Below are 24,793 nucleotides of genomic sequence, written 5' to 3'. Positions count from 1 at the left end.
ACTTTTTAAAAGAAAAAATAGCTGTTTTTTGGCAACCAATTTATAATTTATTCATAAAATGTACATTGTTTTGTTATTTTTTCGACCTACACATATATTGAGAGATATATTTGAGATGTTAATAGCATATCTCTTCATTTATTGTTTTTATATTATTTGTGGCATGGATTTAGTCAGATTTCTGCCTAGCGACAATTACAATTTTCTAGCTATCTAGCTTTAAAAGAGCTTAATTGCCAACACTGTTAGCCGATAGCGTGCAACAGCTGAATATTTCCGCTTCTCACACATGCTGAAATTGTTGTCGCGGTCCATTTGGTATTCGTTTTTGAACAAATTCCAAAGCATGAAGTCGCGACAGAAGCTGGATTACCGCAACAAGCTGATGCTGGCACCCATGGTGCGGGTGGGCACGCTGCCCATGCGTCTGCTGGCCCTAGAAATGGGCGCTGACATCGTTTACACGGAGGAGCTGATTGATTTGAAGCTAATCAAAAGCATCCGGCGGCATAATCGTGAGTGGAAGTCAGCCCTGCCTTAAAACTTCTACAAAAAACCCTTCTGCTCGTTATAGCCGCCCTGGGCACTGTAGACTTTGTGGATCCCTCGGATGGGACGGTGGTTTTTCGCACTTGTGCCTTGGAGACATCGCGACTGGTCCTACAAATGGGCACCAGCGATGCGACACGTGCCCTGGCCGTGGGCAAGCTGCTGCAGCAGGACATTTCCGGCCTGGACATCAATATGGGCTGCCCCAAGGAGTTCTCCATCAAGGGCGGCATGGGCGCAGCCCTGCTGGCGGACCCCGACAAGGCTGCCATCATTCTTCGTACACTGTGCTCCAATCTGGACATTCCCGTGACCTGCAAAATTCGAATTCTTCCCGATCTGGACGACACTATTAGTCTGGTACAGAAGCTGGCCGACACGGGCATAGCGGCCATTGGCATCCATGCTAGGACCCGCGATGAGCGTCCACAGCATCGCCCGCATCCTGATGTGCTGCGTGCCGTGGCCAAGGCCGTCTCCATACCGATCATTGCCAACGGTGGCTCCCGGAATATACAAAAATACGAGGATATTCTGAAATTTCAGCTGGAATGTGGCGCCAATAGCGTGATGGTCGCCCGTGCCGCTCAAATCAATGTGAGCATTTTCCGGCGCGACGGTATCCTGCCCATGGACGAGCTCATCGAGCGGTATCTGCGTCTGTGTGTGGACTACGACAATGCGCCGCACAATGCCAAGTATTGTGTACAGAATATGCTCAAGGAACTGCAGGAGACGCCGCGCGGCAAACGCTTTCTGCAATGCCAGACGCTGCAGCAGATATGCGAGATCTGGCATCTGGGTGACTATTGTCGGCGCAAGCAAAAAGAGCTACGCACTCTGGGCAATTCTGGGCGCGCTGAAGTGGAGCCGCCCGAGGCGCAGGCCAAGCGCCAGAAGCTGGAGGAGGCAGCCACGGCCATCACGGATGATTTTGAGGGCGTCATTTGCCGCAGCATGCCATTCTTAAGGTCCACCTATGCGAGTGGTATGCCTCTCCAGCCTTCTCACTGTGCGTCTCTCGTGTGACTAATTTGTGTGTGTGTTTTCCCTCTTGTTTAGACAATCATCTGCCCAAGACCGTACTATATGTGCATGCCGGTAGAACGGGCAAATCCCCGCCCGGCTATGAGACGCAGCAATGCGACAAACTGTTCCGTGCCATTTGCAGCTACGATGGCCAACGCTACAGCAGCACATTCTGGGAGAAGAACAAAAAGCAGGCCGAACAGGGTGCAGCTTTGGTGGCGCTGCTGCACCTGGGGCAGCTGCAGGAGGAGCCACTTGCGCGAGAATGGCAGCCTGATCAACTGACGAAAAACACCAATGAAATGTTAATCAAATAAAAATAATCCAATGTTATCCATATAAATCCATAAATTCAGAGAGTGAAGCGCACTGCAAGGGCTTCCAGTTAGCTCTTTAAATTAGGTTTATTGGGACTTTAGCTTGTGGGGCAATTGTTTTTTGTTTTGTTTAGTTTTTGTTTTTGTTTTTTAATTTCCTAGTGTCGGGGTGGGGGTGGGGGGGATGTGGTGTGGTGGATGTCAATGGTGAGATGGTTGTGAGGTGTGTGTATAGAGTCTGCAGGGCAGGGCAGGGCAGGGCATTCAAATGGACCGATGCTGTCCATGTGATGCATTCCCCTGATGATGGCCATGCTGCTGCCCATGGGAATGATGGGCATTATTAGGTGGCGGCATCATGGTATGATCATCGCGAAACCCACAATTGGCAATATAATTAAGCAGATAATCCTTGGTAACCGGATGCTTTATGCTTTCCACAACGGCTGTCACAGCAACAACAGCAACAACAACCACAAAAAATAAGAGCAGAGGGAGAGACACATTTCATTTCATTTCATTCCACTCCATAATTTCAAGAAAGAGGACTTCTCGTCCTTCTACTTACCGCGTGCTGTATTGAAGCTATTCGGATGCTTCTTGTCTGTTCGCTCTCGCATAAACTCCCAGTTGCCAAACTGATTCATGGTGCACTCCACAATCTTGTTGTCCACATCACGAATTTCCTTAGTCAATTTTTGCATGCGACCAAACGGTGCATCGTGTCCGCCCACATAAAGGAAGCCAACCTTTTTGGTTAGCAAACTAAAATGCGAGGAGTGACGGTACTTGGGTGAAAATGTTTCGCTGCTAAGATTTAGTCTGCTTTACGTACCCTTCGCCACGTTCTGTGATGATCTTAAGGCGAAAATCCACAGAGTTGAGCTCATGGGGCTTCCATTTGAAGACATTCGGACAAACGCCGGCTGTGTAGGGCTGATGGGAGGGTTGAAATATCAGGCCATCGGGCTCATGGGCCAATGAGCGGGAGAACTTTTCGCCCAACAGTCGGGCAGACATCCAAATTTCCCAGAAATCCTTGCGACGCACACTGAATGCCTGTAGTTTTTGCACAATAATGCCCTGCTTCATGCCCTCAATGCGGGGACCTACACACAGGCACAGGCCAAGCAAGACATAAAACATTTAGTTAATGAGTCAAGTGGATCAGTGGATGGGTGTACCGTACCTATCACATCATTTTTGATGTAGTCCAATCGATTGGGAAAGAATGGCTCCTCGCGTACATCCCGATTGGCGAGGCGTACAATGTCATAGATGAGGTAACGAGGCATTACACCTTCGGCGATCTTGTCCAGCACCATTTCCTGCAAAAACGAATCAATCAATCAATCAATCAATCGGTAAGGTGAGCCAATCAGATTAAAAAACAAAAAAACTTACACCATCCACCAGTGTGCCATCGAGATGATCGTTTAGATTCTTTCCATCGAGAAATGTGACATTCTCCACCTGGAAACAGGAGTGATTGCGGTCAAAGAAGTACACCTCGTCCTGGCCATCGATGAGCATCATGTAGCGTGTGCCATCGGCCTTCCAGGACACGCGATAGGGTATCTCGCTCAGTCGCTTAATATTTTGCCTGTCCATGGACACCGGCTGGGAGCCGGGGAAGCCGTTCTTGTTCCAGTGGCACCAGTTCTGCACCCTCGACTGCAGATCGCCCAAACGCGGCTGATCGCAGACTTGTCGTACGCCCGGTACGCCATCCATGAATGCGGCATTCCTGACGACCATCTCGCGTCGTCGCTTCTTTTTCGAACCATTGGCCTCGCCGCCTTCGCCCTCCTCCCCATCCACGTCATCGGCATCGTCTTCGCCATCCGCAGCTGCTGCCTGTTGCGATGTGGACGACGAGGTGGTGTCATCGTTGGGGCGCTTTCTGCTCTGCAAGATGTCATCATCGCCATTGCTGTCGTCGTACTCCAGACACCAGTTGGGCTGCTCGGGCGCCTGGGGGGCATCCTCGCCCAGCTCAAAGCGCTTGTATAGCTCATCGATATAGTCCTGCTTGTAGATGCCCGGCGGCCGGGCGCTGGCAAAGACGGATAGGGCTGCCTCCAAGGAGCAATCGAGACGCTCGACCATATAGGAGACAATCAGGAAGCCGGTGCGATTAAAGCCATGCGTACAATGGACGGCAATCACATCGAAGGGACGCTCCGTAATGAAGTTGTCGACAATTTCAATGAAGCTGCGCGTCTGCTCGTGCGATGGTGTCTCGCCATGGCCGCGACACTGCAGCTTAATATATTGGGCACCGCGCTCCTCCACCGTCGAGCGGTCATAGAAGCGTTTCGTGTTGGTCAGGTCCACCCACAGGCCTAGCTTGTGCTTTGGAAATACGATTGGGTGATACGATTGATGGGGATGGGGATTAGGAGGAATTGGTCAATGGGGCGTCGCAGGATATATGTACCTTCACTGTCTTGCAGTAGTCGAAGAGCATCTCGGGTCGAAAGGTGCACTCGATGGGCATTTTGTCCTTGAACGCCTGACTCAGTGGCGTCTTGAAGGCCAGAAAGCGCTCGGCAATGATCGACTCACTCTTCCTGGGGCAATATAGCCAACGATTTGGCAGCGGCCCGGAACCACTTCGGTCACGATGTGATTGAGACATATTGTGTGACGAAGACGACGACGACGACGGCGAATCCTTACGCTTTTTGCTCGCTCGCTCGAAGTGGGACTGGGGGGGTGTGGTTAAGTGGAATTTGGCAAGCCTTCGGCGCCCTTGGGGTTACTCCGGCTTAAAGATCACGATTTTTGGTTGGCTTGGCATCTAATTTTTACAATGGACATCAATTTCAAAAGCTTCCGTGTGACGACTGACTGACCCTCTGAAATATACCAAAATATACATTATCATTTTCAAAATATACCGTAAATATACCGAAGAAAAATAAGGACTTAACCCACTTAACACCCCTCTATTTAAACAGTGAAAACCATTCAATTAAGCCAATTAAAGAACACTGTTTGTAAAGGCTCCTTGTAGCTCCAAGCTCCTCTTTACTTACAAAACAAAAATGACCACCGACATCTTTCACCTGTAATGCGTAAAATATGTTAAAGTTACATAGATTTCGTGGAAATATTAAATACCCCCCTGGTCGACAATGTCTGTGACTCGAATTTGGTCGCAGGGGCTCCCTGAAATCTTTGACGAGATCGATAAAGACGAATACAAAAATAAATATATTTAAAAACAATAGATAACCGATTTCTTTACTTAAATTGTATTTAGCATATGTCGCCCAAGAACAACCACGATCCCACAATGTCCAGCGACTCGGGGCAATGCAAATCATTGATAACGAGATCCGCCGACAGCTCGCGGAGCAGAAGGACAAATCTGGTGATCAGGAGAATGCCGATGATGACAGTTTGTGTTTTTTTTGTTTGTTTTGTGTACTTATTAAAAACTCAAACTTGAAATTGAACTCGCCGTTGAATAAGAAGTTATGTGGATATTTTGTGGCTACTTTTTTAAAATTATCTTTAATTTGAGGTCGAAACCGCTGCTCCTCCGACTTAAGCAGCCCCTGGAACCCGATCGGTCGGATAGACTAACAGAAAAAAACAGTCGACATTAGTTTTTTTCTGTATACAATATTTTAGATGGGTGATTTAGTGTGATATCAGGAGTTTACGCGTCAGATACAGCTGCTCCACCTCTTATAGTCTTTGAGAACTAGGCTTCACATAAGACGGAAAAAAAGATGGACTCGGATATTGATACTGATCAAAAATATATGTATGTAAATATTTATGTAGCTACTAAATGGGGCGGGGAACGATTCCTTTTGTCCGTTAACATTCATTTTCGCGAATTTTGGACACCCTTTTTTATTTCTATACAGTTTTTAATTTTTTATATTATATATTACCGAATTTTAATCTAAGTAAACAAAAGGGTGGAGCACAGGCCTAGCTCCTGCGAGCTTTCTTGCGATTTCTCCGGCGGAGCCTTGACGTTTTCGTTTTGGCGATAAGTTCCTGTAATGCAGGGGCATTGGAATGGGCCTCATAGTCTTCCTCTTCAATATTATCACAATCAACTTCGCCAACGTCCGCTGAAGGCACATCTGCAACTTTGGGAGATTGTTCACTTAACTCCAACGTCTCCTCGTCAAAGTCAATAGCATCGTCATCGTCGCACAGATTTACGAGCTGCCACGTTCTTTGTGGTACTCCTTGGTGACGAACAACTCAATGTAATCATTGAGATCCGGAGGGCTGATCATACGCTTCAGACTGTCTGCGAATAATTGTGGCTGCTTGTGTTGCGGCTGGAAAATGCCGGGACTGAGAAGACGGATTCTCAAATTGGTGATCACCCCGTTCTGGGAATACTCTTCATGAGCTGCCGACTCGCAACATCCCAACGCAGACTTGCTTATCCTCACGGCCAATAAAGGCCTGAGCCTCGTCCTCCTCCAGGTGGTATTCCTGTAAACAATCATGATTAACCATGTCATTTTTATTTGAGTCACTCACCTTCATCCGTGGCGCTCGCCAATTGTGAACACAAACGCCTTGCCTTCGGCGGAGCCAACATAAATGCTAGTCTCCATCCTATTGACAACCACGCTGTGCAGTGCTACTGGGAACACAATGCTGAGGAGCATGATGCCACCGCTCAAGTCATATACGTTGCAGCAGCGGTCTAGGGACACTGTGTATAGGTAGGAGCCTCACTGCCCTCCTGGCTGCCATTGTCCAGCGGTGCAACTGAGAAGGTGAGATCCAGAGAGGGTGCTCAGCATGCGGCCAGGTACGCGCCATCTGGAGAAAGGGCCAGACGTGGAGCAGAGGCTTCATTGTGTTGGCTGCCAGAATATAATTCAGCCCAATCATAGCCAGACTGTGGCGTTGGGCATTTCCTCCGCCCCTCCGCCCCTCCGCCCTCACTCTATCAAAGAAAAAATAATGAAATTATCAATGAAATAATGAAACGCAGTTATCGTTATCAATGAAAATAATGAAATTATCAATGAAATAATGAAACGAGTTATCGGTATCAATGAAACTATCAATTCATCGGCGATGATGGCGATGATTCGATTTGTATAGAGTTGACACATAAGTAGAGTCTCTTGGCGCAATTATTCAAAAAGACATTTAAGACATTTGGATTGCCTGCTAGCTGCGTTTCGTCTGCAAGTATGAACTTGGCAAACAAACAAACACACACACACGCACACACACACACGCACATGCACACACAAGACACATGCGCTCATCTTGAGAATTATTTACTGCAATGTAAATAAACTGTTTTTGGATTCCAAAATACTTAACAACAAATGCTCGGCCGCAGAATATATCCGAACCGAAGCAGGGGCACGATGGCAGAAAACGGCAACAATAACAATATCGTCGATGATGTCTGGTCCAGTCAGATCTGGTCCAGCTCTGGTCCGCCTCTCACTCGCTCAATGATCACTGGGCCGGTCGCGTTCGATCTCCAATAATTCCAATTTTCCGTGCCATATTAGAGGTTTTTAGTTCGCGGCCAATTGCCATAGCCATTAAATCAAATCAAATCAAATCGAATCGAATCGAAGCGATGGCTGCCCCACCAGCCGTTAAACGCCTGCCAGACGACCAAAAGATGGCTGCACCCCAAATGCCCAAAATAACAATTACAAGCAACAGCAGCAGCAACACCAGCACCAGCAGCAGCAGAGGCGCCGCTGCACCCAAATCGCCAGACGTCCTTACCGCCTTGGTGGCCAAAAAGAGTCTCACCTCGATGTCCGATGAGGAAATCATTCAGGAGAATCTCAAGGAAATATTGGATCTTAAATCGCGCGTAAGTTACCAGGCAGCATTTCGGCGCGGCGCAGCACGTTTATGAGTCATTACAAACCGACAAAAAAAAAAGACCTTAATTTTCTTCTGATTTATGGATATGTACGTCATCATTTGGTAGACAGGCAGGGCAAGAATCCAGGCCAATTATTTTCATAGACTGCACACAAAACGGCAACAACAAGCAACAGCAACAGCAAAATTCGAATTTGATTTGTGTGAAATTTGACAGCTTTTATCCTCTCTCCTGGTTGGGAGAAAGAGAAGCGTAAAAACCCAAAAGGTTACGCTTCCAAATACATATGTATGTATGTACATACATATCTGGGATTCCACGATATCTATGCATGTGTGCGGCTGTGTGTTTATATGGTATGGGCCTGCTGCTGCTGCTGGTTCTTATAAACAAAGTTTTTATGGCACACACCTATACACAGCTCCGCTTCCCGGACCCCAGAACCCCAGAACGCGGCCGATAAACATACAGAAACACACACACACACACAGAGAGAGAGAGAGAGACCCCTTTGGGGGGCATTTTGGGAGACAATCATCCGACCCTCCCGTGGAATGACTCAAACTCTGATCTGGGATCTCTCAATCCCTTTCTATATCGTTTTTTCCATTGCTTTTGGTTTTTGCAGGAGGAGCGCAAAGCCAATGGACGTCTGGTGGCCGTCATTGTTTGTTTTCTGGGTAAGATGCAGCACCCGCACCCGCACCCGCACACAGACACAGATTATCCTTCATGTTTCGCTTTCATACATTGCAGTGATCTTTCTGGCCATTTACCATGCCTGGATACAGGACGCACTGGCTGGCGTCTTGGTGCCCGCTGGCATTATGCTCTCCTACTTCGCTTGGGTTGTGGTCCTGGCCAAAAGGGATAAGCACAAGCGTGCCATGTTTGTAGGAACTGTTCCCCCTATATGATCCCTTCCAAACCTTCCAAAAAATGTATTTTAATTTGAATTCTTGTTTTGGGTTTTGTTTGCTGCAGGAAAAGCACATCGAGGAGGTGGCCATGAAGAACAAGAGCGAGCTGGAGGAGAAGCATTTGCGTATGAAGCACTCGCACGGCCATGGCCATGGCCACGGCCACGGCCAGGGACACGGACACGGACAGACGCCCACGGATGCGGATCAGCAGAGCTGCAGCGGCAGTGGTAGCGCATCGAGCAGTCTGCACTACGTTAACGAGCTGCTGCCAATCGGGGAGCATCGCAAGAAACAGCGCCGCCATAGACAGCGGCACGGCGAGGGGCACGCTGAGAGGACAGGACGTGCCACCACAGAGGCAACGGTGCATCGCAGCGGTGGGGCCAAGAGGCCCAGCATTAGGCAGAAGCTATTCGGCCAGAGCATAGCCCATGTGAAGCTGGTGGAGACGCAAAGCGACAGCATGGACTCGACGGGCGGTGCGGGCAATGCCAGCGGTGCCAGCGGTGCCAGCGAGAAGCGCAAGCGACTGCAGCGCATGGACACCCTGCCCATGCCCCAGGTGGTGCGCATGAGCTCAGCGCCATAGAGTATCGTAGCGTAGAGTAGAGTAGAGCAGAGGAAGGGAAGGGAATGGCCTTGCTATTGTATCGAGTAAATAAATGAATTATAAAAAATATAAACAGGAAATTCGGTTTTATTAATAGATGGCAGGCGGCAATCAAGGGAAGGAAACGATTCTACCCGATCATCCGTGTATCGATGCGAAATCAATGCTGAATACGTGAGCATTGTACACCTCCTCTTTGATCAGTGCTGTGCCTCTGGCCAGTTTCCCCCCACTAAATCCCATGTTAAATTACATTTTATTGATTGTTTGGTTTTCCGCATTCAGCATTCAGTTTTGTTCGACTGAACAGCACTGTCTCGGACACGGTGCCCTCGTGTGCGTGCCTTCTGGCCAGCCAATTGTTTTCGGTCATTGGCTATTGTTATTGCATTTTAATGGTTTACATGTGGTGGGCCGCACTCTTTCGCCTCCCTCGCCCCGTGTGGCACAGGGGGGGAGATTCAGAAAACAAAGTTCATGGCTGGATTTTTTTTGTTTTGAATTTCGCGGCTAGCCCATTTGCTGTTTTGCAGTGTAACCGTACGGAATGCAGTGCAGAATGCACCTCTGGTCACACCACTGGCCGCTAGCAAACAGTTTTTGGATCTGAGTACTAGACTTAAACTGATTACTGCCTTCCGTACAGAGCCTAGAAATTTGTTTGTGCCGGAAAATATTTCTTATCTGTTTCGTACGAATATCAACCCTGATTCTGTTCGCGAGCTGCTTTTTTGGATCTGATCTAGGCTTTAAAAAAAAAATGTCGTCAGATACTAGAAAAGTATTTGCTGGTATTCGTTGGTATGTTGCTAGCCCCTCGTAAAGATATTAATGTTTTATCTTCCGATAGGTACCTTAGAAAACAGAAACGTAAGCATTTCAACATGAGAAAAACAAAAACCAAATGATATATTTAAATAATGAAGACATATACCATTTTCTTAAGGCAGCTTAATGAGGGTGAATTATATAGATTATATATATATAAATATATATGGCCGCTAGAAGAATAAAACATTTTGTTTGCTAACAAACAGTTTTTGGATCTGAGTAAGCCTAGTAGCAAGTAGCCTATCTTCGAGTTTGATGTCAACGCTTCTACGGACATTTATCATAATTTTTGTGTACAAAGTGTGTGAACAACATTAATTTACTGAAAATTGTTTAAAGCTGTTTGGAGATTGTTGGAGATTCGTGAAAGTAGCTAAAGTTTAAATTTAGTTGAACCGCGGCAACTAAACTGTTCAACTGTTTAAAAAGAGTGTTCTATCGGTCATCCCCGAAAGGGATGGATGGTAGATGGTGGTTGGTGCCAGTGTGAATCGGTGTTTCACATCTTTAAAAAATTCCGGAATGGGCTCAGTGTGCAGAGGGTATTAGTCCTTTTTCTTCTCGGTATATTTTATAAATGAGAGGTATATTTTTGCCTGACCCGGGCGGGATATTTTCTTGTGAAGTCCGCGGTCACACTGAGCATCATTCAAAAAAAATTGAGCGTCGTCAAAAATTTAATTTAATTCGTCCTATGTGTGGTGTTTAGTTTTTCGTTTATTTTGTAGTGCGTGTATTTAGCTAAAATGGATATCCGAGGCTGGAAGAGGGTTATATTTGCATGGGTAAGTTGAGCATTTGTTTTTTCATTGTTTTTGCTTGTGTGCGGTTGTAGTCTGTGGCACTGGCGTCGCATAGCTATATTGTGTGTGTATGTGTGCATGCCTTGCAATTTTTTGTGGGTTTTTTTTTTCGCAAATTTTAAATTAAAGGCTCATCCATAACTTATTAAATAAAATAGATGTGATTTGTTTCTGTTTAAATGCCGGCGTAGTTTTTCGTTGTTTGTGTGCGCGTGCGTGTCGGCTGGGTGTGTGTGTGTGTGTGGCCGGCGCCGCATAACTCTGCGTATGTTTCTGCACGACCTGTGAGCCTTGCCGTGTGTGTGTGTCTCCACTTGCGCGTATTGCTTTGCACTTTTGGTCTGCTTTATCAAAAATAATAATAATATTTAAAGTTAGAAACAATATAAATATGTAAATACATAACTAAATACGGTAAAATTTAAGAGATAGAAGGAAAAAGGCTCCGCTTTCTGTGTGTGTCTGTGTATGTGTGTTTTTCTGCCAGGCTGTCCTGCCGCCGCCTGCTGTGGCTGTGTATGCACTTGCGTACTTGGCTTTGTAATTATTTGTTCACTGTTTTATCCACCATTTTTCCAACATCAATCATACAAAAAGTTGAAAAACTATATTTAACTGAAGGAAGAACTAGAAGTGCCGTTATTTTGCGAAGCTGCCCTTGCATAGTTCTCAGTATTTGTGCACGTGCGTGTTTTCCTTGGCTTCTGTGTGTGTGGTTTTGCCTTGCAATATTTTTATTATTTCAAATAATAAATATGACAATAATAATGCTTAAACATGTTAAATTGTATCCCAACCAAAAAAAATATAATAAAAATTGGGAGATATGTGCATAGAAGGAAGAAGGAGAAGGTTTCTTGCGAATTTCTGCTGCAGAGTTCTGCATTTTATGGGTGTGTGTGTGTGTTTTTCTGCGGTGCTGCGCAGCCGCAAAACAGCTGTACGTGTGCGTGTGCGTGTGAGGGTGGGTGGCAGTGGGAGGGAAATAATGACCTTGTGATAAAAGGAAACATAAATCCAATGCTAATCCCAAATCCTCAATTCACTTACAGGTAAAGAAATGCGGTTTCGTGGACGAAAATGTTTTGACCCTCGAACAATCCGATATAAATATATTTTTCCATCGTTATCTGGAGTATGATGACATGGAAATCCCTTTAGACATGGACTCGACGCGCCATGCCAAACCGTTGTATAAATTTATAAAAGGTGAGAATCTAATTAAATTTTGGATTTTTATTTGATTCACTTGCTGATTGCCTGCTGTTTGTTTTTTTGTTATCCCCCCCCCCCTACCCCCAGTTGTTTATCCAAACTTTTATATCAGCATGGATAGAAGTGGCAACCTGAATCGCGTCGACTATGTAATGGCCTATACACTGATGCTGCACTATGCGTGCGTCATCAAAAAGAGTGAAAAATATCAACACAAATGCACCGAACTCTCGGAGCCCATGCAAAGGGCGATAGCATCGTTTTTGAAACGTGTCGTTCACAATGAAAAGATAACGCGTGAATGTCTGCGCGAGGCCTTAAAAGTAACTATACAATTTCTTGAGCCCGACACGCCACCACCAACGTTTGTGCATCCGCGTTCTTTCATTGTCTCGCAGGATACGAGAATGAACAGCCCCAGCACTGTCGGCCGCGCTCCCAACAGTCCGGGCACACCGGTCACACCCGATACAGCAAGTCCACAGACACCGACAGAGACGCCGTCGCACACGAGCGGCCACTCACCGCTACCGATTTGTAGCACGCCAATGCGCGAGCGTGGGCGCATCACGGAGGCGGAATGGCGTCAAGTGCGTGAAAGATTGACAACAACGGAGATCAAATTGGCAGAAACGGAGAACAAATTGGCAGAAACGGAGACCAAATTGACATCGACTGAACAGATATTGTGCACGACAACGGCCGAGTACACCATCTTGGATGATTTGGTGCAGGAGCTGGGCCAAAAGGAAACTAAAGTCAGAAATGGTATGTCTTTCCCCCCCAGCAATTCTTCCCTATCCAAAATAATGTACCCACTCACTCACTCACGATACTTTGTGCAGAAAATAAAGAGCTCGTAGCCGAAATTGGGTTGCTGAAGGAGAAGGTGCGAATATTCGAGGAGCATGCCAACGATGAAGATGCCGAGGGGCAGAACTATTACGAGCATGTAAGTAGTAGAAGAATTGTCATAAATTGAAAGAGCGCGAACGACCTCTAACATCATTCTATCTTCAGTCTAAGCTGTGTTATTTGAAGGATTTGGCAGCCAAAGATAAAGAAATAGCAGAAGCACGCGAAAGTATGCAGGATGCCATCAATGAGTGTGCAAAGGAGAACACTAGGGTAAGATCGATCTCTGGCCTTTATCCTCCACTACATCCTTCAATAAACAATTGGTTTTTGTTTGGCACTTCCCCTAAACAGGTGCGCGTACTGGAAGAACAGCTGAAGATATGCTTCGATCAGATCAGTCAGCTGGACCTGAAGGTTAAGGAACAGACTGAAAACCTGATGAAAAAAGATGCGGTGATTACCTGCCTGGAGCGTGACAAGCAGGACTTGACCCAGTGCCTGAATGTACAGCGGCAAGAGTCGCAGGGCCGTCGTGAGGTGCTAAATGCCTCATCGGATATGCTGGACACATCGCTATCGCCGGGCAGCATGCCCGAAAATCTCGCCAGCGCTGTAATCGAAAAGCAATTGCGCGAAAAAGATCAGGAGATATGCCAGATGAAAGAGAACTCCGAGACACTGCGGACGAACATCTGCCAAATGCTCAAACTGAAAGTAAATCTCGAACAGGATCAGAGTCAGCTGCTGAAGGACATTAGTGATGCGATTTTCGCAGGCAGACAGATGGACACCAAAAACCAGTCAGAGAAACTGCTCAAAGAGCTCAAGGCCCTACGCGCAAAGCTGAACAGGGAGAAGGCCACCATGGAACAGATGCAGCAGCTGCACGACAGAGAATACACGAAAGTCCAAGGAGAAAATTTGAATAAGGAGCATATTGTCTTGGAGAAGCAGTGGAGTCGCATTAATGGAGCGGAAACTATGCTCGAAATTCTGGCTTCAGCCAAAGAAACGGATCCCGAGGTGGCTGAGCAGGATCTCAAACAACTGGAAGAGTTGCACAATCAGCTGGAAATACTCGAAAATGAATTATCTATGATGACAATTACAAAACTAAATACTCTCCACGATACCCTCAACAGTGTGGAGGATCACAGGGCGGAGTTGGAGAAGGCTTTGGCTCAGAATGTGGAAAAACTCGAAAAGCTAGAGGTTGCCCATGAGCAGCTGTCCAAGGAGTATCTGGAGGCATCGAAGAGGCACAAGCAGGAGCTGGATGCTAAGGATGCCCACGAACTCGAACCGAACGAATTGGAAACTAAATGCAATATTGTGATGCTAAAGCGGATTAAAGAAGAAGCGGTCGCTTCCGAGCACGCGGAAAAATTAGCCGACATGCTGCGACGTTCTGATCAGATCGAAAGGAGGACGGCAACGCAGGACGACGCTACGGCACAACACATGCAGATGCAGATGCAGATGCAGAATTGCATGCGAAAAATGTAGAAGCCATTGCAGCTCTGACCACTGAAAAGGCATTGCTTGTGAGGCAAAACGAGTGCCAGGCCATGAAAATAGTTGATCTGACGGGTCAAATTACAGACCTGACGGAACGAATGGACTGCCTATCGTTGAAGAGATCCAAGCTAGAGCACAGCCTACAGGAAAGCCGACGCTCGGAGAAAGTTTTGGCCGAAAAGAGAGCAGAGCTGACAGCCAGTGTAGAGGAGAGTCAGATAATTGCCGCACAATTGCAACAAACTATCGATGTGTTGGCTGCTGAGAAAACGCAGCTTGTGCAGCAAGCTGGCCGCCTCGAGGATGTTGAAAAGTCGAATCGTCTTTTGGTGGCACAGCTTGACATCGAGCAGAAGAACTATGACCAGAAATTGACAGACTTGTCTCGCGAACTGGCGCAAGAGCTAGCACAACAGGCTGGCGATGTCCAGCAGCTGGAGCTGGAGATCATCAAACGGCGCGAAGAATACGAATCCATTTCAAAAGAGAAAAACGCTTACAAAACCTTGGTCAAAGAGAATGACCAGAAATTGAAAGACTTGTCTCGAGTACAGGCACAAGAGCGAGCACAACAGGCTGGCATTGTCCAGCAGCTGGAGCTGGAGATCATCAAACGGCGCGAAGAATGCGAGTCCATATCAAAAGAGAGCAGCGATCACAAAGCCATGGTCAAGGAGTATGAACGCCAGCTCTTGGAGTATGTTCAAAGCTCTGACAATTCTATGGCAGAAATGCTTTCGAAAATTGATTCGCTGGAGAAGAAATACAGCGAATCACAGAAGAACTATGGAGAACTACTCGCTGAGCGAAACAACCGAGATGTGCAGTATGAAAATGAGCGCATTAATATCGAAAAACTGATGGAAAATTGTCGGCGAAAGCTGGACAATCAAAACGAGTTATATGCGTTGCTGCTGAAAGAGAGTGACACCCTGAAACAAGAGCGTGACAGCCTGACACAAGAGCGTGACAGCCTGACGCAAGAGCGTGACAGCCTGGTGAAAGAGCGTGAGATCCTGACGGAAGAGCGTGACAGCATGACGCAAGAGCGTGACAGCCTCGTGAAAGAGCGTGAGATCCTGACGGAAGAGCGTGACAGCCTGATGAAAGAGAGCCACATCCTGACACAAGAGCGTGACGCCGTGACACAAGAGCGTGACAGCCTGACACAAGAGCGTGACACACTGACGCAAGAGCGTGACACACTGACGCAAGAGCGTGACAGCCTGACAGAAGAGCGTGACAGCCTACTGAAAGAGCGTGACACCCTGACGCAAGAGCGTGAGATGCTGACGAAAGAGCGTGACAGCCTGATGAAAGAGCGTGACACCCTGACGAATGAGAGCCACATCCTGACACAAGAGCGTGAGACCATGTTGCACGAACGTGATACCCTGATGGCGGTCGCAAAGCAGGAAAAAATGGAATTAATTTGCGTTCAACGGAAGCTTATTGAGTGGCAAAAGAAATCCCAAACGGATTTACAAAAAATTCAGATCATACAGGAGCAAAAGGAAATCCACGATCCACTGCACGCTGAAAGCAACACCGTAGAGGCGCGGCATGAGAAGGAGCGCAGTGAGCCCGAACTGATGTTGGCCAATGGTCACCAAAAGTCCGACGAACAAAACGAGTCTCATGTGATGCTGCGGCAAGAGCGTGACACTCCGATGGAGACGACGGATCAGCACACAATGAAATTGTCGCCCCTCCAGATGTTGCAAGATCCGGTGTTGCGTTTGCGCAACAATTTCGCTGAGAAGATGCCGATGCCGTCAAACGAAAAAAAGGAGAATCTACAGAGATGTGTCGAGCAGCAGCAGCAGCAAGAAAATATGCAAATGAACCTCAAGCATAAGGATGCGCAAATCGAAGCCCTGCGCAAGAATAGGGAAATGATACGCCAATCCGAACGTAGCGCCAGAGCCGAGCTCGCTCTTTTGGCCAACAATACCGATGAGGCAGAGGCACTGCTCAAACAGGAGATTGGTTCTCTCAACATGAAAGTGGACCAACTGGAAAAGAAAGAAGAACTCCTGCAGGTTGAGCTTCAGGCAATTATGCAAGAAAAAAAGAAACTGCAAGCAAACCTGCTGGAGCAGGATGACGAACGCAAGCAGCAGCTCCAGCTGTATGAGCAACAACTGGAGGAGTCTAACAAGAGATATGCCCTCCTACAAGTGCACATGACGGACCAACAGAAGGCATCAGAAGAGCGCCAGATACAGTTGAGCCAACAGGTGGCCGATGCGATGGAACGCTTCAATGCCACCTACACGGCAGACGCCGGGGAGGAGGGACTGCCCAATCGCAGAACCCTTCAGCGTGATTGCCAGGTGCTGCAGGCCAAATATCAGGAGGCCAAAAAGAAGATTGACGAACTGCAAGTGAGCCTCAAGGAGCAGCGAATCGAGATGGTGGGAAAGCTGGAAAAGATGAAAATTAAAATGGTATGTCCGGCTCGCCGTGTTTCAGTCCTTAAAAATCCTAAACGGCATGGCTTTCCTTTTAACTCTTTTAACTATCTTGAGATTTTATTAAAAAAAAAAAAATAATAATAATAATAACACACGAACTCTACCCATCCTCTATCCACTATCCACTTTGATTTTCTATTTGTAATATTCCAATAAATCCAAATTCTGCCTGCTATATATAAATAATTATTATTATTATTTACTAACCCCCAACAATCTGATAAGTAAATAAGAAATCTGTGGCACATCACCGATTGAGTTTGCAGTAGAAATCGATAGATGATTTAATGTCGAATGTGCGCAAAAATACCCATAATTAGGTGTGCCACAGATTTTTAATTAATTTTCTTTTTGTTCTTGTGTATAGTATTACTTTGTTTTATGCCTTTTGTGTTTCTGTTTTGTGGGGTTTCTTTGTACCTCTTAATTTTCCGTGTGGTTCTGTTCTGTTGTTTTTTTGTTTGTTTTTTTTTTTGTTTGTTTGTTTGTGTTCCGTGTTTGACCGCTTATTTCACAGGCAAAAACAAAACCATTGATTCTGGATGGAAAAAAAAGAAACGGTGGCGTCAGGACACAATCATACATATCACATTTGCTTGCATTTTAGTTTTGCGAAATATTTTTGATATTTTTGAAATTATAAAAAACGGTTTCTATTTTTATCCCATCCTCCTTCCTTCTGCTACAACAAAAATCCTTGACAAAATACGCACACACACACACCACACACACACACCACACACACCACACACACCACACACACCACACACACACGCACACACGCCACACTGTTTTGTACGACGAACGAACACTAAACAAAAAAAATACTCGAAGCCGTTGGAGCTACGGAACTATGCGAAAAAATCCAAAAAGCGTTCGAAACACTTGAAAACACTCGGAACACAGACCACAAGCCATAGTATCCAGACTGCAAAGACTGTTTTACAGACAGGACCCGATGACAATAGAACTGTGATACAAAGAGGAGTAGAAGACTTGAGCTTGGCTTTGGCGCCAGCCATATCGAACGGGAACACAAATACAAAAAAAAATATAAATATAAATACTGATGTGTTCCTATCGGAACCCACTGACGATGACTTGTTGTCGGAAAGTGAATCGGAAACTGCTCGTGCTTATCGTAGTACGCCTTGCCGCAACCAACAAGAACAACACCAAAATGAATATCCGGAAACTTCCAATGCTACTGACGATGCGGAGTCGAACATGGTTCATAGCTCGATTTGGTTGCGCTGGCATCGCGTGGTATATGTGTGCTGCCTGTATATGCTCAAAAGGTGGTGTCCCACCGTGCGGCAGTTCATTGCAGCAACGCTCTTGTTTTTGGTCATTTTTGTGCTGATGCTAAAACTAAATGGCATTAGCGTGAACCTGAGGTTTGAGCATCCCTCACAATTCTGACAAGTTAAAATCATTTGAGTTTTTTTTTATATTTATATTTTTTTTTTGTACATTTATAGTTTTGTTTTCTATTGGTTTTTGGCTTTAATATTTGGAAATAATTATTGTAATGCTACTGATAATAACACACTCCACCTAAACGGAAGTCGCTAGAAGAATGCTACACATTCGATGTTTGTTTTGTTTCGAGATTTATGTTTATGCCGTCCCTTTACCTCTTGCTCCACCCACTTATTTCTTACCCACTCTCTCGGATCGCCCTCATCTTTTATTTACCTTGAAAAAATCAACAACAACAACAACAAAAATCACCCAACACACCACGTCGCACACACAAAAACACACGGACAACACGGACTTGACGCACTGGCAGCGCACTTTATATACCACGGAGGTGACACGCATGAAGGAGAAGCAGGAGCGGGAGGCGTTGCAGTCCAAAGCGGAACTGGAGGCCATTACGTGCCAGGTGAGTGGCGCTCGTTTCATGAAATCGAGAATTTATTAGAAATTATTTTTAATTAAAGAAATATGTTTTGGTAATTATAATAATTTAATTTTAAAGTTTTTAATTTTTTAAATATTTTTTTATTTATTTTTTAATTTGAATTTTTAAGTTAATTTGTTAATTATTTGTTTGTACATATGTTCTAAATTATTTATTTTTATTAAACCATTTTTTTTGCTATTGTTTTATGTTATTTTTATATATTGTATTTTATTTATTGTAAATTGTGAAGCTATTTATTTTAGCTACTATTTTTATGAAAAATAGCTACACCGACTATTTATTTTTATTAATTTTTAATTTTGTTTATATGTAAATTTTAAATCTTTTTTTACTTAAGTTATTTTTAATACATTTATTTTTAGTTCTATTATTTTTAAATAAGGTTAATTTTTTTAATTTATTTGTATACCATTTTTGAAAATTTTTGTTTTTTATTTATGAAATTTTAATCATTAATTCATTCCTTTCCCACATAGAACACCAAATACGAGGAGCATACACGCAAGCTCTCGAATCAAATTGTTCGCTTGAACGAAAGGATTCTCGAGCAGCAGAAGCAGCATGCGATAACCACCACACAGCTGCGCCACATGCAGGCCACCGCAGAAGCCACCAGATCATCATCTTCACTTTCCACACTGACTGTCTCTGGGAGCGCCACAGCCACGGCCACCGAGGACTGGCAGCCATTCAAGCGTCCCACAGCACCCTCCTCGAACCTGGCGATGGAAGATGAAGAGGGGGAGGTATTCAACAACACCTATTTGACGGACCTAAAGCTGGGCCGTGTGCGTGATATAACGTGAGTTTTTTTTAACATTCACTGGCATCCACATTTTGTATTACATTCCTTCATTTATGTTCTGTTTTTGCAGCAGTGAGGAGCTAAACTATCGAAACTCGCTGCAGCCGCCGCATCTGAGGAGCACCTATGCGGCCCAATACGATGTGGGAAGCCAAGATGAAGATCTTAAAGTAAGCCAGAGCCAGAGCCAGACTAGCAGCAGTGGCACCAGCAGCAGTGGCACCAGCAGCAGAAACACCAACAGCAACAACAGCCACAGCGACAAGAGCAGAGTTGCAACACCCAACAAAGCCAATGCAAAGAAAGCGCAGTGGGCACGCATTTGGCAGAATCGAAGAAGATAACAAAAATATATACGAAAACACACAATTTCCAGACAATGTACAATATATATATCTATATAAAAACAAAAACCATCCCCCATAGAGCTCAGAGTAAGATTAGATCTCTTGTCCATTGTGATGAAGTCCCCTTTCGTTGTCGTTGTGGCTGTTGTATCTCTGTGTCCTGTTTCCTGTGCTTTCTGTGTGTCTACTACTAATCCACGATTTAGTTTCGTCTTCATCATCATCATCATCATCATCGATTCTCACACAATTTTTTTTTTTTTCTTCTTCTTATTTTTTCGTTTTGTCTCAGGACGGACCACATAGTCTGGACGACAGCATGAGCGCCCTGCTTAGCTCTTCGGCGAGCACTGGAGCCCGCAAGAAGACAATGGGCACACACTATAAGCGTCCTGGTCCGCCCACACCCAGCAAGAACGGTGGCCGCTTGTCCTTTGGCAGCTCAGAGCCACCACGCGAGATACTGCGCGAGACATGCGAGAACAACGGCAACTCCAAGACACCCACACGCTTCAAGATGTTCACCTCGCGCTTCAGCATCGGCAGCAGCACCAGCGGCAGCAGTGGCCTGCCCCGTGATGAGGTAAGTCCCAAAGACCTGACAGTAGTTGAGTTGTTTGTTTGTTTGTGTTGTAGATCGTCTTAGGTCTCTGGTTTTGTGCGGTTTGCAAGTCTGTTTTGTGTGTTTGTGTGTTGTGTTCGTCTTCGTCTGCGTGTGTTGATTTTCGTGTGGCTGGAGTTTCTGCCATTGAATGCCTACTGTACCTCTAACCCACAGCGGCCGCTATCTCGTAAGCGGCCGAATTTATTGACTGGCATGCAGCGCCGCAGACTGCAGCTACGTCAGTCCTCAGGCCTCTTCTGCACCTCAACGCCACGCAAGAGCCGCTCCTACTACGATCAGCGACGTCTGATATGTGCCAGTGATGCGATCTCAGATCAGGATGAGGACGAGGATGAGGAGGTAGAAGAAGTAGTTCACGAGCAGGAGCAGGAGCAGCAGCAGGAGATTGTGACCGAAGGGCTAGAGGAGGAGGAGAATGCCACACCGCATTTGTCCAATACTGGACTGTTGGCCATCACCCATGGGCTGACCCGCAGGCTGAGCAGCGATCCCCGTCATAGTACCCCCAGTTCAGGTTCCACTCCCCATGTGGTGGGCAGGCGTAAATATCGCAATGGACGCGTTTCGCTTTGTCTGCACGGCAACATCTTTGCCAAGAGCCGGCCGGTGGCCAAGATCTCGGCCACGGCCCATGCTGGAAATCTTAAAAATCAGCGCAAGAAGCTGAAACAGCAGCGCCTGAATCGGTTCGATCAGGGAAGGCCTCTCCACGCATCCCCAGTGGCCGTGGCGGGCAGTCTCATCAGGCAAGATCAGGCACCGACGAATGTCACCTATCAGCTCCTCCAGCCGCTGGGCTGCTGCGACAACAATAACTACAGTCTGCACAATCGCAACGAAGAGCAGCAGCAGCAGCAGCTGCTCCTGAAGATGGGCCAAACGGTGGTACTAAAGCCAGAGGAGCAGATCCTCGAAGATGGATTGCTGCCAGTGGCAGCTGCCACATTCAATGTCAGTGAGAGTGATACACCGAGTGTGTGGCAGTATCAGCAGAAGTTCGAGCGGGAGAATATTCAGGCGTGGTTGAGTGACAATACCAGGGAGAACGAGAACGAGAAAGAGATCGCGATCGAAGACGAGGATGAGGATGAGGCTGAGGATATACATGGCGGACATTTTGAGCGGCTGTGCAGGGAAACAGAGTCGACGGCGCCATTTGAGCTGCAGCCGCTGCACTACAAAAAGCAGGAGGAGCAGCCGAAGCGAAAGGTGAGGACGGTGCGGCCGCTCAACATTACGGGCACCACCAGCGCGTGCACGACCAATGCCAGCTGTGCCACCAATCTGACCAGTGCCTCGTCGCGAAAGTCATGTACAATCTACTCGCTGGGGTACATACACTCGGAGCCGCTGCCGACGGTGACCATCACGCATGTGGAGCAGCGGGTGGTGCAACAGATCCCAAAGACAAAGAAGCTGACGCTGCGTGATCTGTGGCACGTCTTGTGTCGCCTCAATTTGTCCGGCCATCTGATACTCAGCCTGGTGCTGGCTCTAATCGTCATGCTGTGCCTGTGCTCTCAGGTGTCGGACAGAATGGGACTGGGTGTCACTGGAATTGCCACTGCCATTGGAATAGTGTTGCTTGTGTTGCTTGTGGTCCTTTCGCTGAGCTGTGGCAAGTAGCTGATCATGCCAGAGGGTGGAAAATTGCATACCAGAAAGACAAACACACACAGCAAGAAAATCTCATTGAATAAAATTATCTGCCAAATAACCAAAATACATTCCATTACTCATAGCACACGATATATTTTTTATTCACAGAATTCGCCGCCAAAGCGCCGCCTAAGCAACATGTTCAAGAGGAAATAAATGTAAATAAATGTCGTCTATGTACAGAGAGAAATAAACATACAAAAGCCAAGCAGCATTAACTTATATAGAATATAAGCAATGAGCATTAAGCACTAAGAATTCCATTATTATTATACTTTTTTTTTTTGTACGCTAAAAGTCACGCTAAAGCCTGAAGAAAAACAAAAACAAAAAACAAATCCACTGAAAAGGAATACAATTTATTTTTCTTTTTTTTTTTGTCGTTCTCTTTGTTTAATGAATATGAAAAGGATGCAACATTTTTTGTTGTTTAAATAAAAACCAAACCAAACCAAATGAAAAACAAAACAAAACAATGCATTGGCGGTGCCGAATGGGAGACAAACTTTCAAGAAATGACAAAACAAATTAATGTGTTGACATATATATGAAGTATGCATCAAATCTGTAGTATATGGTCGGTCGTTGGTTGCTCAATAAAAATAAGATGTTAAGCCGCTTTATCTGAGTGTCATGTAAACCGAGATGAACCCCCGCTTGACAGATAAAACTTATCTTATAGCCATTGGGTAATAATTATTGGCCCCCTACCAGCCACACAACCAGACGACGGTAATGCTCTGTTCATTGGGCAAGAAAAATGTGGATCTGAATGTGCAAATTGTATTTTAATTACATCTCTCATCATATTCCCCAACGAGAATTGCCATTTAAGAGCCTCCCATTTTAGCTAGCGGAACAGACTTCCAGATCATATCGCAGCAGATTGGAGGAGAGTAGTGACTTATTTTGTTGATGTGGAAAACCTCAAATCAATGTGAGACAAAAAAAACAAAAAAAAAAAACAAGTTTTATATTATTAAAAAGAAAGTTATATCACAAAGACCGCAGGAACTTTAAATGCTTGAAAAAAAAAAACTGATGTACAAAATTTGGCTGAATGAAAGTGAAGAAGGATTTATTCCTTCATGCGAATTAATGAAAGTAAAATAAATGTGGAGTAAGTAAACGTAGCGCGTAGTCGTTGAGTTGAGTTTGCACAAACTGAACTAAAACAACTTCCTTTATTGATAGCTGGATCTTGCAGCATTTTGGACCATTTAACTGGTGCCATTGCACACGATGGCTGGTGAGTTATCAATGGGATGGGATGCTGCTGTCGCCGGCGCCGCCGTCGCACAGTCAAGTGATCAAAAGAAACGGCAAACCAGAAAAGAAAAGAAACAAAAAAGAAGTTCAAGAAAACAGGTCTGATACGGACAAGGTGAACAGGAGGCTCGCTCCATCGTCCGACCGAACGACTCACTGGCCAACTGGCCTCACAAATCGGAGAGTGTTACGTGTGTGATGCAATGGCAAGGCTAGAGCGACAAAACATATTTTTTCTTTTTTGTTTTTATCGCGTAATGAAATGGCTGGTAAATAATGTATGTAAATGCCTGCCTGTTCGGTGGGGGGTGGTGTAGTGGTAAGTAAATGTGCTCTGAACAACAGATATGAGTAAGCAGAAATCAGTGCCAGGGGAAACTACACCAATAAAAAAAACAGCAAGAACAACAAACTATGTAAATAACAACAATAACAAACAGTGTCAAGCATCAAAAACAAAAACAAACCCCGATAATATACATATATCAATATACCAATAAGTAAGAAAATATTTTAGCCATAAGATGCACAAAGGGAATTCCTTCAACAATGATAAAAACTCCACAAAAATTACACCAGCGCAGTAAAAGGATACTTCAAATGATCAGCAGCAAACATAACCGTCGAAAATCATTAAAAAATACCAAAAAAAATATCAGAATTTATAATTTTTTTTGTATGCATAAGCCTTTTGTTGAATTCTTGTGAATTTTTTTTACAAACCCATAATTATGAATCCACTTTAAACTCACAAAACAAAAGCTTCAACAATAAGGATAATCATAAAAAAAAACTCAACAATAAGGATAATAACCAACAATAAGGATAATCAAAAAAAAAAAAAAAACTCATCACTAAGGATAATCAGAAAAGAAAACTCAGCAACAAAGAACTTAGAATACAAAAAATATAATTGTTATCAGTAGTATAGAAGCTACCTTAAAACAAATAAAAATGACTTCACCAATAAACTACAAATTTCAACAAAAAAAGAAAAACACCAACAGGAAAATGATTTCAACAAAGGACTACACCAACAAGCAACTAATTTCCACAACAAAAACCATACCAGCAACCAAATAATTTTAACAACAAAGAATTAATTTCATGAAAGGAACATCAATTGCAGAACTATCAAAATTGACTGAGAAAATTAAATAAAACTAACAGA

At 45.1% G+C, this 24,793-nt stretch overlaps 5 protein-coding genes across 10 annotated transcripts; 4 read left to right on the top strand and 1 right to left on the bottom strand.

The window, feature by feature from the left end:
• The first annotated feature begins 251 nt into the window (after window positions 1-251).
• Window positions 252-1,878, top strand: LOC111065333 (tRNA-dihydrouridine(20) synthase [NAD(P)+]-like). Its single transcript, XM_022353445.2, is given in 4 exon segments — window positions 252-515; window positions 575-1,537; window positions 1,612-1,832; window positions 1,834-1,878. Coding segments are annotated over 4 exon segments (1,440 nt in total). The 5' UTR covers window positions 252-289; the 3' UTR covers window positions 1,864-1,878.
• Window positions 1,879-2,141: 263 nt separating this feature from the next.
• On the bottom strand, window positions 2,142-4,761 carry LOC111065332 (mRNA-capping enzyme). Its single transcript, XM_022353444.2, has 6 exons — window positions 4,336-4,761; window positions 3,300-4,250; window positions 3,085-3,223; window positions 2,731-3,004; window positions 2,464-2,660; window positions 2,142-2,341 (listed from the first exon to the last, which is right to left on the bottom strand). The coding sequence occupies exons 1-6, from the start codon at window positions 4,534-4,536 to the stop codon at window positions 2,160-2,162; spliced, it is 1,944 nt and encodes a 647-aa protein (XP_022209136.1). The 5' UTR covers window positions 4,537-4,761; the 3' UTR covers window positions 2,142-2,159.
• A 2,548-nt stretch (window positions 4,762-7,309) lies between these two features.
• Window positions 7,310-9,348, top strand: LOC111065321. Its single transcript, XM_022353431.2, has 4 exons — window positions 7,310-7,734; window positions 8,378-8,429; window positions 8,506-8,642; window positions 8,734-9,348. The coding sequence occupies exons 1-4, from the start codon at window positions 7,489-7,491 to the stop codon at window positions 9,259-9,261; spliced, it is 963 nt and encodes a 320-aa protein (XP_022209123.2). The 5' UTR covers window positions 7,310-7,488; the 3' UTR covers window positions 9,262-9,348.
• Window positions 9,349-10,715: 1,367 nt separating this feature from the next.
• On the top strand, window positions 10,716-14,495 carry LOC111065257 (myosin-13). Of its 2 annotated transcripts, XM_022353330.2 has the most exons (7): window positions 10,716-10,898; window positions 11,969-12,125; window positions 12,219-12,454; window positions 12,530-12,899; window positions 12,977-13,083; window positions 13,152-13,259; window positions 13,341-14,495. In XM_022353330.2, the coding sequence occupies exons 1-7, from the start codon at window positions 10,860-10,862 to the stop codon at window positions 14,493-14,495; spliced, it is 2,172 nt and encodes a 723-aa protein (XP_022209022.2). In that variant the 5' UTR covers window positions 10,716-10,859. The 2 variants fall into 2 exon arrangements, with proteins under 2 accessions (XP_022209022.2, XP_022209025.2); XM_022353333.2 differs by having other exon boundaries at window positions 12,219-12,899.
• Window positions 14,496-14,557: 62 nt separating this feature from the next.
• LOC111065258 (trichohyalin) lies at window positions 14,558-24,433 on the top strand. 5 transcript variants are annotated; one of them, XM_041595632.1, is made up of 8 exons: window positions 14,558-16,957; window positions 18,780-18,875; window positions 19,394-19,719; window positions 19,793-19,892; window positions 20,362-20,652; window positions 20,848-23,290; window positions 23,345-23,473; window positions 23,548-24,433. In XM_041595632.1, the coding sequence occupies exons 1-6, from the start codon at window positions 14,558-14,560 to the stop codon at window positions 22,318-22,320; spliced, it is 4,686 nt and encodes a 1,561-aa protein (XP_041451566.1). In that variant the 3' UTR covers window positions 22,321-23,290; window positions 23,345-23,473; window positions 23,548-24,433. The 5 variants fall into 5 exon arrangements, with proteins under 5 accessions (XP_041451566.1, XP_041451565.1, XP_041451567.1 ...); XM_041595631.1 differs by having other exon boundaries at window positions 23,341-23,473; XM_041595633.1 differs by having other exon boundaries at window positions 19,796-19,892; window positions 20,848-23,473.
• Window positions 24,434-24,793: the final 360 nt, after the last annotated feature.

This window comes from Drosophila obscura, unplaced genomic scaffold, assembly GCF_018151105.1.
Source record: "Drosophila obscura isolate BZ-5 IFL unplaced genomic scaffold, ASM1815110v1 contig_73, whole genome shotgun sequence".
Taxonomy (NCBI): Eukaryota; Metazoa; Arthropoda; class Insecta; order Diptera; family Drosophilidae; genus Drosophila; species Drosophila obscura.
The sequence above is the reverse complement of the archived record's forward strand: the minus strand, read 5'-3'. Positions and strand labels throughout refer to the sequence as shown.

Coding starts and splice junctions, on each gene's coding strand:
- LOC111065332 (XM_022353444.2), bottom strand. CDS start 4,536: ATGTCTCAATCACATCGTGACCGAAGTGGTTCCGGGCCGCTGCCAAAT. Junction 3,005..3,084: donor CATCAAAAATGATGTGATAG/GTACGGTACACC, acceptor GCCTGTGTGTAG/GTCCCCGCATTGAGGGCATG. Junction 2,661..2,730: donor ATCACAGAACGTGGCGAAGG/GTACGTAAAGCA, acceptor CTCGCATTTTAG/TTTGCTAACCAAAAAGGTTG.
- LOC111065321 (XM_022353431.2), top strand. CDS start 7,489: ATGGCTGCCCCACCAGCCGTTAAACGCCTGCCAGACGACCAAAAGATG. Junction 8,430..8,505: donor CGTCATTGTTTGTTTTCTGG/GTAAGATGCAGC, acceptor CATACATTGCAG/TGATCTTTCTGGCCATTTAC. Junction 8,643..8,733: donor AGCACAAGCGTGCCATGTTT/GTAGGAACTGTT, acceptor TGTTTGCTGCAG/GAAAAGCACATCGAGGAGGT.
- LOC111065257 (XM_022353333.2), top strand. CDS start 10,860: ATGGATATCCGAGGCTGGAAGAGGGTTATATTTGCATGG. Junction 12,900..12,976: donor GGAAACTAAAGTCAGAAATG/GTATGTCTTTCC, acceptor TACTTTGTGCAG/AAAATAAAGAGCTCGTAGCC. Junction 13,260..13,340: donor GTGCAAAGGAGAACACTAGG/GTAAGATCGATC, acceptor TCCCCTAAACAG/GTGCGCGTACTGGAAGAACA.
- LOC111065258 (XM_041595632.1), top strand. CDS start 14,558: ATGAAAATAGTTGATCTGACGGGTCAAATTACAGACCTGACGGAACGA. Junction 18,876..19,393: donor TGGAGGCCATTACGTGCCAG/GTGAGTGGCGCT, acceptor TTTCCCACATAG/AACACCAAATACGAGGAGCA. Junction 19,720..19,792: donor GGCCGTGTGCGTGATATAAC/GTGAGTTTTTTT, acceptor CTGTTTTTGCAG/CAGTGAGGAGCTAAACTATC.